This window comes from Cygnus olor, chromosome 1, assembly GCF_009769625.2.
Source record: "Cygnus olor isolate bCygOlo1 chromosome 1, bCygOlo1.pri.v2, whole genome shotgun sequence".
Classification (NCBI taxonomy): Eukaryota; Metazoa; Chordata; class Aves; order Anseriformes; family Anatidae; genus Cygnus; species Cygnus olor.
The window spans coordinates 81,070,362-81,085,816 of record NC_049169.1 but is presented as its reverse complement, the minus strand read 5'-3'; the positions used below and the strand labels follow the sequence as shown (position 1 = coordinate 81,085,816).

Genomic DNA, 15,455 nt, shown 5'->3' with positions numbered 1-15,455 from the left:
ATTTTACACTTCAGTAGGAGCTGATCATGACTCCTCCTTTCAAGGACCAGGTAACTATGGATTATAATTTGTCCTACATTACAATACAGTCCACTATTTTAATGCTTTTACATTTTCACTGGTTTTAATAAGCTGCTGGTTTACTCATCGGGGCACAATGGTTGCATGCGGGGCTGCAAACAGTGGGACAAAAGTCACCTCCGATGTAATACCACTTTCTTCTGGATTTATCTCAAGGATGAATTTAATCCAGAGAGTTTAAAAATTACAGATGTCCTGCCCTGGAGTATTTCATTGGTGGGTGGATGTTAGACTCCTGGTTAAAGGCTACCAAGTACTAAGGACCAGACATTCATGCACAAGTTGGCACAAGAAATTACTCAGGAGGAAACAGCTCCCCTCCCTTCCAGCTGGTTGTGCTCAGTAAAACAAGGTTGAGAAATAGATTCAGAATGAAAAATGCCCTACAATTATTGGAGTGGGCTAACATGACTACTTAACATTACTTTGAACACTAACAGTGGTGCTGCAAATGGTTCCTTGAGTAAAAGCAGAAGTAAGACTGTAAATCCAGGTAACAACTTGTAGCCAGGCATGCAAAGGTGAAAATTAAAGCAAGTTCAGTGGATAGTGCTTAATTTGGCCAAAACACAGTCCTCCTTATTTTAATGAAGAAATGCAGTATGTGGAAACTCACCTATTCTAGGGCATCTCATTGCAAATTCTAGCAAGTTCTGTGTTGAGATGGTAACACTAACCTGTGTTACTTCACTGATGCTCAATTAAGATTAACATAAGGGTATAATGAATCACATTGAGCTATGTTTCAAGGTTCGATAATAAACCATGTAGGTATCAATTTTTATGTTGCATTTATTTGCCAAAAAAGAACGTTCTAACCCTCAGGGATCTGGTTCTCAATGTGGTAATTAATTTTCCAGGTTTGTAATTAAACAGCTTCAACATGGTACAATCGGTAGGTAATAACATTCAATTAAAGACACAAAATGCATTTTTACCTTAAAATGTTTTTACCCTTGAAGTGATACCAATGGAAGAGGATAAAATAGAGTATTAACACTTTTCAATTACGCTAAATGACTTTAATCCTGCAAATGATGTCCTACTTTAATTAGAAGCTCTTCTCTTTATTACAGCATGATGGATGTCCACTTTATTAGATTCGAGTGTGACACTGTAAGCTCACTTTACATAAACATTACCATGTTATTAAAATGCTCTACAAGGCAGGTTTTTGAAATGTTTGCAAGCACATCAGTACTTCCTACTTCAATTTCAAGATGCTATTTTACTTTTCCCTTGGAACAATGTTCACCTTATTGAGACACAAAATACTGTGCTCTTCCAGAAGCTTGATCCCACTTGATCCATGGAGACTAGATCTGAAGTTCTCTAATTAATATACTGAAAGAAGTACATTGAAGACTAAGCTTACACTCATATGAGCTTACACTCATAAAGTAATAGTGTTGTATCTTTGTAAGTTGCAACCTAGCACCAAATGCTGTCAACCTTGGTCTTGTCGTTCTAGTCAGCTATCTGACCTGGTAAGATGATGAAACAACAGCAGGTGGGGCAGAGTGGGAGATCTGTGGTTCAGTTCTTTTCTCACACTTTGAGCTGTTACACAGCACCTCCAGATTACAGGCACATCTGCATTGCACAGCACAATGTGGATACTTGAGTTAATTCATATATCACTGTATGGGGAAAAAGTAGCACAGTGCTCTAAAAAAACAATTTAGCCAAGGGACAAGGACACACAGTGTAGCTACATAAACAGATGCAGGCCAGACAAGTTTCATCCCAAAGCTGCAGAAGGCACTGTCCTTGGACATCCATTTGTCCCTTTTAATCTTTCTTCAGGTACAAAGGAGAATTTGGCATGTAGTTTACAATGTCCAAAGTTAACATGCTCACAGGAACTGCAGTTGAAAGCAAAGATGCTTTACTTCTGTTGTAACATGATACCAATATTGCAAAAGCAGCAAAAAAAAAAAATATGGCAAGACATTCAAACACTCAGTCAGTATTAGCTGATGGCAATATTATTGGCTACATCAGAAATTTTGCTTTCACAAGATGACAGTAAGAATTCAGGGAAATATTTCCAAAAACAGACTTAGAAATTTCCTGAGATAATTCTACTGAAGAAAGCAGCTGAGTGTTCAAAACCTATATCTGTATGCACTGTGAGAATATGCCAATGCAAATCAGTTTGCTAGATATATATCCACTTGATCATGTCTAGACAGGTTATGAATTGTAATTACTGACTCTGATTAGTTAAAAATTGAGCCATAGCTTTTTTATCTACTGTGTTTGTCTCACCCACCTGTTTGTTGGGTGTTTTAGAATGATGTATTTAAGGTATATACTGTTGTTTTTTACACTTTTATACAGCAGCTAGCACAAGTTTCAGCAACTTAAATGGACTTTGAGTTCTTTACAATGTTAATATTAAAAACAAACAAAAAAACAGCAACAAGACTTTGGTAGAGGATAGTGACTTTTTAAAAAACAAATTCTTGCAAAAGATTAGAAGAATGAAAATTAATATGTCTTTCTTTAAAAATCAAGATGTATGACCATTTAGAAAGGCTTGAAACACTTATAGGGTGCTTATAACTTACCTGGCTTCCTTCTTTTTGCCAAAAAACAGCTGGTTGGGGATTTCCTTTCGTTTCACAAGGAAAAGTCACTGTTCGACCCTGGGCTACAATTTGATCTCGTGGTCTCACCACAAACTGTGGAGGAGCTACAATGTAAGAAAAAACATGATGTAAATTTACAATATTTTGCAAGGGGGAGATGAGGAATATCGAAAGAAAAAGACAACATTATGGAGATTTGTTTTATGCCAGAAGACGTAACACCAGATATACCAATTAGACAGAATTAATATACCCAGTTGCTAAAAAACAAACAAGCAAACAACAACAACAACAAAAACATTATACACATTAGCATAAACTCAGATGACAATAAATGCTAAGGAGCAACAGTCCAGTGTTTATGATGCTGGTTTCTACCTTCTACCTAAAGATATTCTACCTTTCATCTGCACAGGTACCAGCACTCTCATACACTCTACACTACACAGAGCTTATCATTCTGCTGGAGCTATCACGTGTTGCACAGGGTAAATCAGGGTATACGGACTGCTTGTTTCAGTCTGACTATCTAGACTTTCAATAACGATCAAGAAAGGAGAGGAAGGTCTAGAGGACAGCAGAGAGACAAGTTCAAGAGTTCCCTCGACTTCTCTTAGGGGCAATGTGGTTAAGAAGGGAGTGGGTGGAAAGACTTGCTGTGAAAAGGAGGTTTGATGAAACATCACAGACTTGGGAGATCCAGATTTTGGCTTATGTAAAGAAAAGAAAGAAGCAAGAATTGAAGAGTTGAAAAGTTAGTGGGCTGCAGAGAGCAGTGAGTAAGAAGGAACAGGTATTCCAGGAGGTCAGGAAGAGGAAAGGAAAAGAAGAAAAGGAGAAATTGGAGTTAAAACAAGAAAAGATTCAGGACTGGCTTTGTGTTCAAGTAGATAGCATTAACAGCATTCAGAATTGAACAATTTCAAAAGGAGAGGCGTAGTTTAACTTGTCCAGGAGTGTTGATGTAGAACAGTAAGTCAATGCTTGGTGTGAGCACAAAGGGAGAAAAAAGGTGGTAATGTGCAGAAGGAAAGTGGGGAAGAAGCAGTGGTAGAAGATGACACAGAAAAAAACTTCAGCAACTATGCTGAGCATGATGTGATAAATTAAGTTTTCTACGCATGATATGCAAATCCTTCAGTCTTGATTCAACATTGGAATTCAATGGAATTGTATTTATACTGTTTGGCATATTTTTAAAATATAATCAGCATCCCCACTTGTTCTTAGCAAAAGACTAGCTGACTTTTGGGACAGGCTGAAGAAGGAGGTAAAATTAAAAAAAAAAAAAAAGTGATTTTTTCTCCTCATTCCACTATTGCTCTGGTGGTTGTGGAGAGTGATGGTTTAGGAACTACTAAGCTTTTAGGTAAACAGAATTTAAGTGTTTTAGAAAACCATATTTTCACCATTATAATTACAAACTATTTAATTAGGCACGAAGAGCAATCAAGACTCAGCTTCCGATTACACCTGCTGACAGCACAGATGCAGATCTGCTAACAGCATAGAAATGTATGCAGATCTGATCTTTTTGAAATACGCTTTGTAATTCTCATGGATTCTAAAGATCACAAGTCAAATAGCACTAGTATAATGTACTCTTAAAACACGAACTGTATAGCACTTAATAAACATGCATCACTGTTGATTTAGAAGGCAGAGGGTGAGCACTGAAGGATGAATCTTCCTTCTGTCTCATATACCTGAGCACAAGTTTTGGCTTTTCTGGAGAGACAAGTGTCTGCCTCTTTCCAGGGCCTCAGCAGGCATCAATCTTCTGAAAGCACAGGGATGAAGGGCTAGGTGCCCTGCTGCTGCCCATTTATACCCATATCTTTTGAGGCATCTATAAGTGCTTATGTATTGCTACATATAATCTAGGATCTGAACTCAGCCTGTCCTGTTCCTAAAGCACTGGACTGTAGCATGTTCCTTGGTTTTCACTCACCTTGCTTTACCTACCAGATCTGTAATACAATCCCTACAGGTGTTGGAAAGCACTGATGTGGTAAACAGTATGTGCTTTCATTCATTCAATCATATGGGAAGAGAGAAAGATCTTTTAGTTGTGAATTAGAAACTTCCATTCCTGTAGGCATACTGTGCACTAAGGTGTCTCTACAGTTCTGACCACCCACTTAATAAAGGTCACTGAATTTGTTCAGTGCTTGCTGCTCAGCCAGAGAAGTTCACTGCTCAGGATATTAATATGGAATCAATAGCAACCTCAGGCAGAGCAGAGAGCAGAAAACCTCTAACCTCTTCAGGTGTTACATATGCATTCAACAGGAACTATGCATGAGTCCTATGTCTGTGCTACGTTATAGGTGGCCTCCAGACCATAGCCTTTCTATTGTGAGGCTAAAAACATGGTGTCAGGAGTCCATCCCACAGATCATGCCTAAGCATGATCGATACCTAAGATCGCTTTTTAGGCATGCTTAGTCCACTGGGGGCATGTTATAAAGATGGTGCTCCCAGCTCAACAGAAGGAAGAAAGGTACGGCGTTTCTGTGAGCTTATCTTTCAAAACACATAACCAAATAAATGCAGGTAGATAAGTTTAAGGGTTCACCTGAAACATTCTCACACACAAGGCTGTACTGCAAGTCAGTAATTCAAAGCTCTGAGTAGATATAATAGGAAAGTACTTGTTGCTGTAGCAAGGACCAAATTCAGGTGTGAGATATAAACCGCCCAATTTCTACCTATAATTTGACCTAACCCTAACTTTGAACATTCCTCACTTTTCTATGAGCAGAAAAACAATCCTTTATTTTGCAAAAAGAGACAGGGAAAAGAAGCAGGAATTTAGGCAGTGACTCAGTCCAGATAATCCAATTGGTGTAGATTTACCTTGTTGCTCTGTTCTCTCCCTGCCACACACCAAATCCTCCCCAGCATTCACCATTCTAGATGAACAGGAGATCTGTGGCATCAGAGCTACAAGTTTATACTTTCTGAAGGCACCAGTAAACCACAGTATATGGTTATGCACAGATCTGTTTTCTAGTATTATTCTGCATCCATAATTAATAGAAATTCACTACAAAAATAAATAAATGAACTAGAGCTTTAATCTAAATATAACCCGATAATCTCAAGGGGAGCTAGCTTTCATTGGTCACTGCATTAATTAGAACATAAAACCAACCCCACCAGCCAAACTATTTAATAGTATACTCTTAAAGAACATGAAAAACCTCATTTTTTTAAAAAATAAAACCTTGCATACATTTTTATGTATTCAAATAAGTTATTCTATAATGAAAGAAACTTGTGTTTTTCACCAATTTGTTGTCATATTCAGCTATAATTCTGTTTACAGACAGATAAAAATGACCTGTTTTATAGCATTTAAACAATGTTTTCACCATATCACTTTTATCTATCAAATTCCACTTGACTAATGAGAATTGACAACTGAAAGTAACAGCTAATACTTGCAGGAGAAATGTTGGTCAAGTATAACTACCAAAGCAGTAAGACTGCCATTATCCCCAGAGAATGCAATGTGACCCTGTTCAGAGACAGCAAGGCTTTTTTGACTTTTTTTTTCAATTTTCCTAAAAAAAAAAAAAACAAAAAACAACTCATTATCTACATGCATAAATGCTGTTTGTAAGGTAAATATTATTACTCCTATTTTGCAGAAAGGTTGACTAAGAACATGACTTGCTCAAAATTCAACATCAGTAGAACATTGGACAAAACCTTATTGAAGTCATTATTGCTTCTCTCAAAGTAGGTTTCTTGAATTTTAAAAACAGTTTGAAAAGGTACAGTTAGAGAAATAACAGCAGGCTTAATATGCTTCAGCTGTTAAAGAGCTATGAGCTACGTTAATACTTATTTCAGTCTAAACATTAAGATGATTAGAAGAATCTGCTGAAAAAACTGTTATGCAGCTGCAAACTGAGTGTTGTGCCTATCAAACTATTACCCTTTATTGTTTCAGATGTAACATTAGCTGCATTGGAATAAACAGAGTAGAAAATCTCTTGCTTAGGTGACATTTGAAAATCAAAGACAATGGCTCTAAAAGGAAATGTATTGCTTGAATTCCAGGGCAACAGACAAAAATAAGAAAAAAAAAAAAAAGAAAAAGAACAATTAAGATTACAGACCTAGTGCACTTCTATTGATTTTTTTTTTTTTTTTTTTTTTTGAGAAATTTAAATAGTACACAGTAAATTAGATTTGATTTCTGGCAAATTATGCTTTGATGTGGCATTCAGCAAGCGCTTGCTTCAATCAATGTCACACTAGAGCTCTGTTATGCTAATAGCGGCTGGTGAGGGTGAGCGGGATGATATGGAAATCAGATGGTTGAACATGAATAGAAAGCATAGGCCATGTACGAGGTGGGCTTTGAGATGAGGGGATGGGGAGACCCTAAGGTTAATCACATCATGTTCAGAACTGTTTTTACAGCACAGAACAGTATTCTACTGCAAGAATGAAAACAGAGGTAGAAAAGCATGAGCAGTAGTTAAGCATTAGTTGTTCAAAATGGTAACAGTGCATTCTGTTGCACTCTTTCTAGATGTCACGTTGCGCATCACTAGATGGATCTCTTTTTCTAGTAATAAATGCATATGAAGGTATCCTCTGTTTAAATGTTAAACAGTTGTACCAAAAAAAAATGAAATTAATATTGCAAAATATTTCAAAGGGATTTCTCAATTCTTTTCCAATCCTAACAGTTAGTAGGATCTCTAATATGTTGTGATGGATTGCATTAATTTCTTTCCCAGGAGCGTCTCTGAGTACTAAAGGTTATGCTGAGTCACCAGGAGCTGACAAAGATGCTGATGTAGAAAAGCTTGACCAAGACAGTGAGTTTATCCCTCCTACATGAACTCCAGTCACCTGATAAGAAATGTTGCAGAAGATTACTCAGAAGATGAGAGGAAAATTGCCACAGAAAAATGTGATTTTACAGTAAAAAACACTGTAATCCCATATGAAATACAAGCAACATTTTCTTCCAGTGACAGTTTTCTAAGCTGGTCTTGTGATTTGTGGTTCACGTTGAACACAATGATCCTACGGGAATTCTATTATCATAACTTGCTTGGAGCAGCTCCCCCAGTCCAGGTGCACTGGGGTGCACATGTTATATTGCTGTGACTTTAATTAAAAGTAGATATTGTACCAAGTTTTAGTCCAGTATCACTACCACAAGCAGAAATGGCACTGTAACCACAGCAAGTAATATCAGTGGGATTTTTGTTCTCATGTTTTTGTTTTTCCTAACACCTTCGATTAACCAAGGAAACCCCACTATGAGATCAAACTAATTTTATATAATCCAGACAATTTTCAGATAATGAAAACTTTAGTGATCTTTTAATTACATGTACTTAAATAAAACATCCTCAGATATCATGGAATATGAGACTTTATTCAAAGCTCGTTGAAGCTGGCAGAAATTCTCCTGTTGGCTTACATGGTCTTTGGATCAGACTCATTGAAAAAATAATATATTTAAAAAAAAGCAACAGATTTTATAGGGCTTAAATTACAGATTTGATAAGCTTTAACTGCAACTAATTTCAGTTGATAATCAACTGCAAATGAAATTTGTCATGAAGATTAAGTGATAAAGAAGAGTATTTCATTATAAACTGGAATTGCCTATTATCTGTAAACATATTTCTGTGACTGGTTCAAAGAGGGTAAGGGGAAAGATGTTAACCTGTAAGCCTTCTAGGCAACACTCATCCCTCTTCCTGATGGAGGAAAAAGCTTTGAAGAACAGGCAGAAAAACATAGTTTGGTAAAGAACCTGGATTCTGTAAGTCTTAGCTCTGCTTCCAGCATGGAAGAGACAGTAAACCAACCTAAAATTCCCATCTGCAGTCTTTTTGTTTGTTTGTTTTTGTATCGTACACTTGCAGCAATTTCATAATTATCTTCTGAGCAATCAAAATGATACTTGGTACAATATTCAGTTGCCTAGCTTGAAAGTAAGAGAGTCAGTTAACATGATGAGATAATGGAGTCTTCCCCAAATGGTCTTCCAGGTTCTGGAATCCCAGCAACATCTCTACCTTCCCTATAAAACCCTCTAAGACTTGAAACAGGGTATCTCAATGTGCCATTGAAGCGACAATATTCATGTGGACACAAGCTGGTCTTCAATACATGTTCACATTTTAAGGCATAAAGCTCAGTTCCAGTCTTACCAAATACAGATAAAGAATTGCCTCTAAGATGTTTACGTGAAGGATAGAAGTGTGTTCCAGCTGAAGTATTATTTTCAAAAGGGATATAACCCTTGACATTATCCATGGAGTATGACTACTTATTTGTAGGATTGCTTTGCTGGTTCCAGTGATACTGGGCTAGAAGATAGTTGAAGGAAGTACAGGAATTCTTGAGAGACAGACATGAAAGTTTATGCATTGTGAAACATGGTTTGATATTATACTGTTGCTGATGAAATAAATAGAGGAAAACAGAAAAGATTACCAGTCTCATACACTGTAAGCCTGAGCTGAAACAGCAGTTCTTTTCTTTGAAGTTCAGATCTTGTTAACAGGCACAGACCATAACATGTGGTTCTTAGGAAACGAAGTTATTTGTGAACTATTAGTCATGACCAACAATAAATCAAAGATGTAGCCTCTGACACAGAAGCCATAAGAGGAACTTGAAAGGATGACAACTTAGGCCTACTACTAATTCAGATATTTCTTATTAGGGATAAACCAATGGAAGTTTAGGATGGTCATTTTCTTTATGGTGAAAAGACTTAATCTTATGGTGTGCTCTAATGATCAGGTGCATTCACAGACAGGGAAGGAAGTAAATTTTCATCTTGCTAGTTACTGCTGAGTTGCCTGGGAAATTGATTTCCTTCTCTTCTCTGCCATGAGTATCATGTTAGCACAGCAAACTACAGCTGCAAACCCTAGTCTGTAGGAGTGAAGTTGGACTTTGAAACAAGTACATGGATCTCCTCTCCTCTCCTCTGTTTTATTTGGATTGTTTGCTTTCTTCTATGATTTATTCTTCAGGTGGATGCTTTTGTCAGTAAAAATGAGGAATGGGTAGGTTGTAAAGGATAACAAGTGATTCATGAAGCCCCTCACTAGATCTGTGATATTATTTTAAAATGACACAAGTGGAGGTGGCAAAGCAGGTGCTTGGTTTGGTTTCGTCTGAAAAGCCACTTCATAGAACCTATCCTTAGAACACCTATAATCCATAGCTCAGATACTATCTTTAACATTGACAATACTTCAAAATTAATTCTCATTTTGTATATTTGATAAATCAAATATAAAAAATTAAAAACAAAGTGGGCAAGTGGGGAGAACTTTCAGCAAGTTGAATGCAAAGGAAGCACTGGGGAAGAGGTATCAAGCTACAGTGGAACAGAAGTAGAGGGCAGAGGGAAGCTATCTCCAAAAGATCATCATCAGGACCAGCTCTGGCATAAGTGTCCTTCACACTGGTGCTGTCTCATGGAAAATGAGAAATTCCCTTTTGTTAGTGGTAGTGTTTTTGTTTGTTTGGTTGCTTTTATTTGTTTGTTTGTTTGATTAACTGTTTGCTTGTTTTCTGGTTTCAGATTCACTGAGAATGTTAAACCATCTTTCATACTTGGACTAATTGTTCTAATCTGAATTTCACTTATAACAACATTTTTATCCTTCAGTTGATCTGAAACACTGAAGCAGATAATCTCTGAGAGCATGGAAGCACAAGCTTTTCTTTTTCTTTGTAAGAGGTGAAAGAAGTCTCAGAGAATCAATAAATAAAAACAGCTAACTGCCTTATATATTTTGACATGTAAAATCTCTCTTTTATCTCTGGATGACCTAAAAGAAAGAAGTGGGATAAATCTGTGTGGTGAAAAAAAGAGATGTGAGATAAACAATAATGAAAAACAAACAAGCAAACAAACAAAACAAACAAACAGGTTTGGTTTATATTCAGTTTCCCTGTCAATTTCAATTAAGGTAACTGCCAAATCTGCATTTATTGTTATAAGAAAAGTTTAAGCACAAAGAAAAAAATACTGCCAAGTACTTGTTCTTCCCTATTGCCTACAACTAATTTCAATACAGTAAAATTATGAGAATACTTACAAAACAAACAAACAAAAAGCAAACAAAAAAAAAACGCAACCCACAACTGTCTCCTACATAGTTGAGAAAAAAGAAACCTCCTTTCCCCCCCACTCCCATTTCCAGTTCTCTGAACTTATTAACAGCACCTTTCCTGACCTCTCTCCTCTGTTTTATGATATATTTAAACATTAAGTTTAAATATCTGGTCTGAATTTCATCTCAACATTGGACTGTAGCCTGACAGAATTTGAATCTCTGCTTTATTATATCTTGTCCAATCATCTCTTCTAAGTGGTACTCAAACCTCACAGGTACTCCTGGAAAATCCTTCATTTATCTTTGATACATGTAAAGAGAGGTAGCACTGACTCTGGCTGCTCAATACCTTACATTAATCAGGACTTTTCTCTACTCTAGACAATTCTTTCATGTGTTTGTTTTTTATTATTATTATATATTTTTTTATTTCTCCTTAAGTGCCTGAGATTCAGGATATGCCTTTTGTTTAGATCAGATAGAAAAGAAGTGCTCTCCTACATTTGTAATACTTTAGTCCACTTGCTAATGTAAACGGTAACATCAGGTGATGGCATGTACCTTCCCTTTACCTTCTGTGAATTCAGCAAACAAAGCAAATTATGCTAACAAAAACACATGCAGTCTGCTATGATTCTTTTTTTCATGGGAGATAGCAGAAGGGTTTGCTTGTAATGCATTTAAAAAAGGAAAGCATACCTCTTGCTGATTTAGTAGGATTTCATCAAAATAACAAGAGCAATTTGGTTATCTGCTTCAAAAAAACATGAATTCACACACTGAATAGAAGAGCCAAGGTGGTGAAAAGAGAAGAAAAGCCTGGGTATGTTGGGCTAATAGGCTACAGCTATAGTGAGAAAGATGACAAGTTCCTGGTTCATTTACCCTTGAGAATAAGGAAAGACTGAGGAGATTTTCTGCTCAATTTGGGCCACTGTAAAGAGAAGAGAGGAAAAGGAGTGAGGAAGAAAGGAGATTATTTATGCTGATTGACAATGGTAACATTCAAGGAATGGGACATAAGTAGTTTTGCTGTTGAATAATATTGAGGACTTATCCAAATTGTAATAACTCAGTGGTACAAGCAAGCAGCAATTGAGTAAAGAAGGCAAAGAGAAAAGTGGATGGATTACTGTATTGATTTCCACACTCTTCTTGAAAGAAAAGTTACTAATTTCTCCTTTTAAAAACAGGAAAGGAGCAACACATCAAAAGACTATTTTTCATACACTAATCTTCAAAGACATATGGGAAGATTCAGAATCCACTGAAACAAGAAAACAATTCCTACTGATTTGAGCATACATAATGGACTCAGGAAATTTACACATTAAACCTCTCAAAACTTTCCCAAGCTAGAGTTCAGCAGTAAACTAACTAACTAACTAAATAAATAAATAAATAAATAGGCCCTTTTATCACTTCCTGCACTTGCTATACCCGGCTTTTCTGTAAGAGAAACAGTTTGAGTGCAGGCACATTCTTGGTAATGTAGTGGAATGAGCCCAGTACGTAACAGTATGACTTACTTCAGGTAGGCAGCCATCTTTCATGTTTATCCTTGAAGAAGAATCCTCTGTCAGAACTTGTATATTTCTGTTTTGACCGCTCTCTGGCATACCCAAAAGACTTGGAGCAGTTGAAAATGGAGCCAGAGTTTTGTGGACCAGCCCTAATAAATGCCTGGTGGTTAATGTGCTCTGTCCCCATTTGCAGAGCCATTGTGGCTCATACATCACAAATGTATTTCTATGGTATCTTAAGTCATCATGGAAATTCAAGTGTAAGTTCAGCTAGTGGAATTTTGCCAAAGTACAAATGCTAAAGACTCTTGGATTTTTAGAGTGGTCTTTCAAGGGCTACTAAGTGTCTGAACAAATCAGCTCTGTATTTTTATTTCTTTCACTCAGCACCAAGCTTTTCTCCTTAATATAAAGGATTTGCCTAATGATAAATAAAAAGAATTAATTCTTTCAGTTAGGGAAGAAGAAAATGCAAAAAGCTTAATATCTTCTGGTGTCCTTACCCTCTTCCGAAAATTTCTATATGTGATAGCAACAGGCAGGCAGACAAAATACTGCACTTTGATACAGATATTACATTTCTGCCACTGAAAGATGGCACAGCAGTGCCAAGCATGATCTCATCTCTTCTGTCACACACCAATTACCACTGCTGATATAGTTTTATAAACCCTCAGTGTCTCAAGTGAAGGTGATAGTTTCATAAATACACTAAAAATAAAAGTATTCATGCTACATAGACTTTCCTGCAAGAGTCAGAATGAAATGGAAAAGGATAAAGAGAGAACTCTGTCAGCTATCATCTAAACAATGTGATTTCCAGCCACAAACACATGCAACCTTGTTTAAATATACAAACCCTTCTATATTGTTTCATGCTACACCACTCTTAATAGACCATTAACCCATGCCAGGTTGATTTATGACATGAAAACTTCCCAGAACAGAGTGAAATGCATCATACAGTCACATTTCACTTAAGTATGAATAGGCTGTATTCAATTAGTATGAAATTTAGAAAATTCATGGGAGATGTCTTATCTGTTTCTCTATTCTCCAACATGGTAGGGAAGTAAGGTTATTGCAACCTGATTGATCTCCCTTTACTTCCTTAGTTAATTCCAGATAATTTCTATTCAGGTGGCAAAATTATTTGGATATTTGCTGAATGGCAATTCTTTCTCAGAAGATGAGTCACATCATATGACAACTCATTAAGTAAACTTAATCAGGTAAACTACAAGGCAACTGAAATGCAAAAAACCTGTATTTTGACCTAGTTGAAACATAGCTGAAAATAAATTGAAAACAGTACTTTGCCACCTCAATGACCTTTTTGATGATTAGCAAAAAGGTAACTAAAGCATTAGACATAGATCTCCACAGATCATCTTTTTGAACTCAACTTTAAGTCTATATCTCAGAGCAATATAGCAATTGGAAAAGCAAGCCATTGTTACTTTTAGGCAGGATTATATGAAACTTTTGGGCTCCTCTTAACTTTTGGAATACTTTTTATAGCTATTCTTCTGCACAGTTGCTGTAAGAAATACAGCAGAATGCCAAAGTGAGAAAATATAAACTTCCTCATCTGGAAGATCCATCCAACAAGTTAAATAACAGTAGAAATAGGGATAAATATGAATAAATATCTTGTTCCCTAAACCCATCTGTTTTAAATCCTGTAGCAAACCATTTCAAAAGGTTATAAATAAGAGAACATCTATTTCAGAAACAGGCAACACGTTTATACCTAGCAGCAAATCCAAACATGATGAGTAATCTGGTATAGAGCTGTTAAATTCACCAGCTGCCATCCACCTCAGGCAGAACTATACCTCATTTTGTCTATGTAGCACATACCATATGTTAAAAACTACTTGAATCAAACATGGTCAGTGGCAGAAGTAATCCCACTACTGAATTTTCCACTCAAGATGAAATTTAAATTAAATTAAACCAACTAACAGAATACAAATATTTGAAACAGGTAAAAACTAAAAAGAAGATGGAAATGATTCAGCTTGCAGTAAGAACTACTGCAAAGAATAACAAGAATTACAATCCTTGAACATTAGAAATACATATCTTTATTCTTCAGCAACAAGCCAGTGAAAGAAAATGTTTTGGTCTTGTTTAAAACACAAAAAAGACCAAAAACGTCTGCTTTCAAATGGGGGTAGTGATGAAAAGTAGAGGTACCCAGTTAATATGCAGGTATCAGAAAAGAGTATGAAATTTTAAACTGCTCCCCTGCAGTTTATCTTATACCTTAATATATAAATATACTTCTGTTAAAATGTCACTCTCCTAGAGAGTTGTGAGTATATTAAGTAGTGTTTGCTTTAGATTCCTTTCTGTAAGGAGACCTGATTTTTGCTCTGCATTCCACTTAAATTTCTAAATAAACAAACAAACAAAAAGTAAAAAAGCTAAAGATTTGACTCACTATTCTTGTCAAATGACAATTTTAACAGAAGAACATTTGGGCATTTTGGTGGTGAAATGATGGTGGAGAGGGAAGACACTTTGTTTTGCATTACCTGGCTTTAAATTTTCAATAGGATAGGTAGCCGCCTGCTTTGCCTACTTTTGAATGAAACAGAATGAACTGTGGAAACCATTTCAGCTCCTTAAATAAAAAGAAGGAAAGAAGGAGGAATAAGGGGAGGGGAGGCATGGGCAGTCTCATAAGGAAGCTTTTCTACAGGTACAGGTTTAGACAGAAGTGATCCAAAGAAGATGATCTGCTTACACACTGCAACCACTGCACACTCAGTTGTATAGGAGTTATAGATGTTAAAAATCTTTGGAGTTGGATGTACTTTAAAATCTTTTTACAATTCACAAGATAAACACTAAATTAAATAGTTTGATAAAGACCATATGCCCATATAATGATTATTTTAAGGTCAACCACTCTAATTTATGTTTTCCTGAATAAATCATAAAAAAGAAGAATTTTCTTTGCACCAGATGTTCACTCGTTACAAAATAAAATAGTGTGGGCAGGGAATATGACAAATTGACTATGGCGTGGTCACACAAGGGAATCATTCACCTGGACATAAAGTAACTTGATACCGAGAGCTTCTACATACACTTTGGAGATGGAATCATTCACAACTCAATGG

General features: G+C 36.3%; 1 protein-coding gene across 1 annotated transcript in view; it reads right to left on the bottom strand.

Moving 5' to 3' along the window:
• Positions 1-15,455, bottom strand: part of ROBO2 (roundabout guidance receptor 2) — a 1,087,423-nt gene that overhangs the window by 103,731 nt on the left and 968,237 nt on the right. Inside the window, 1 exon segment of the mRNA XM_040566381.1 lies at positions 2,655-2,779. Coding sequence (XP_040422315.1) covers positions 2,655-2,779 — 125 coding nt within the window.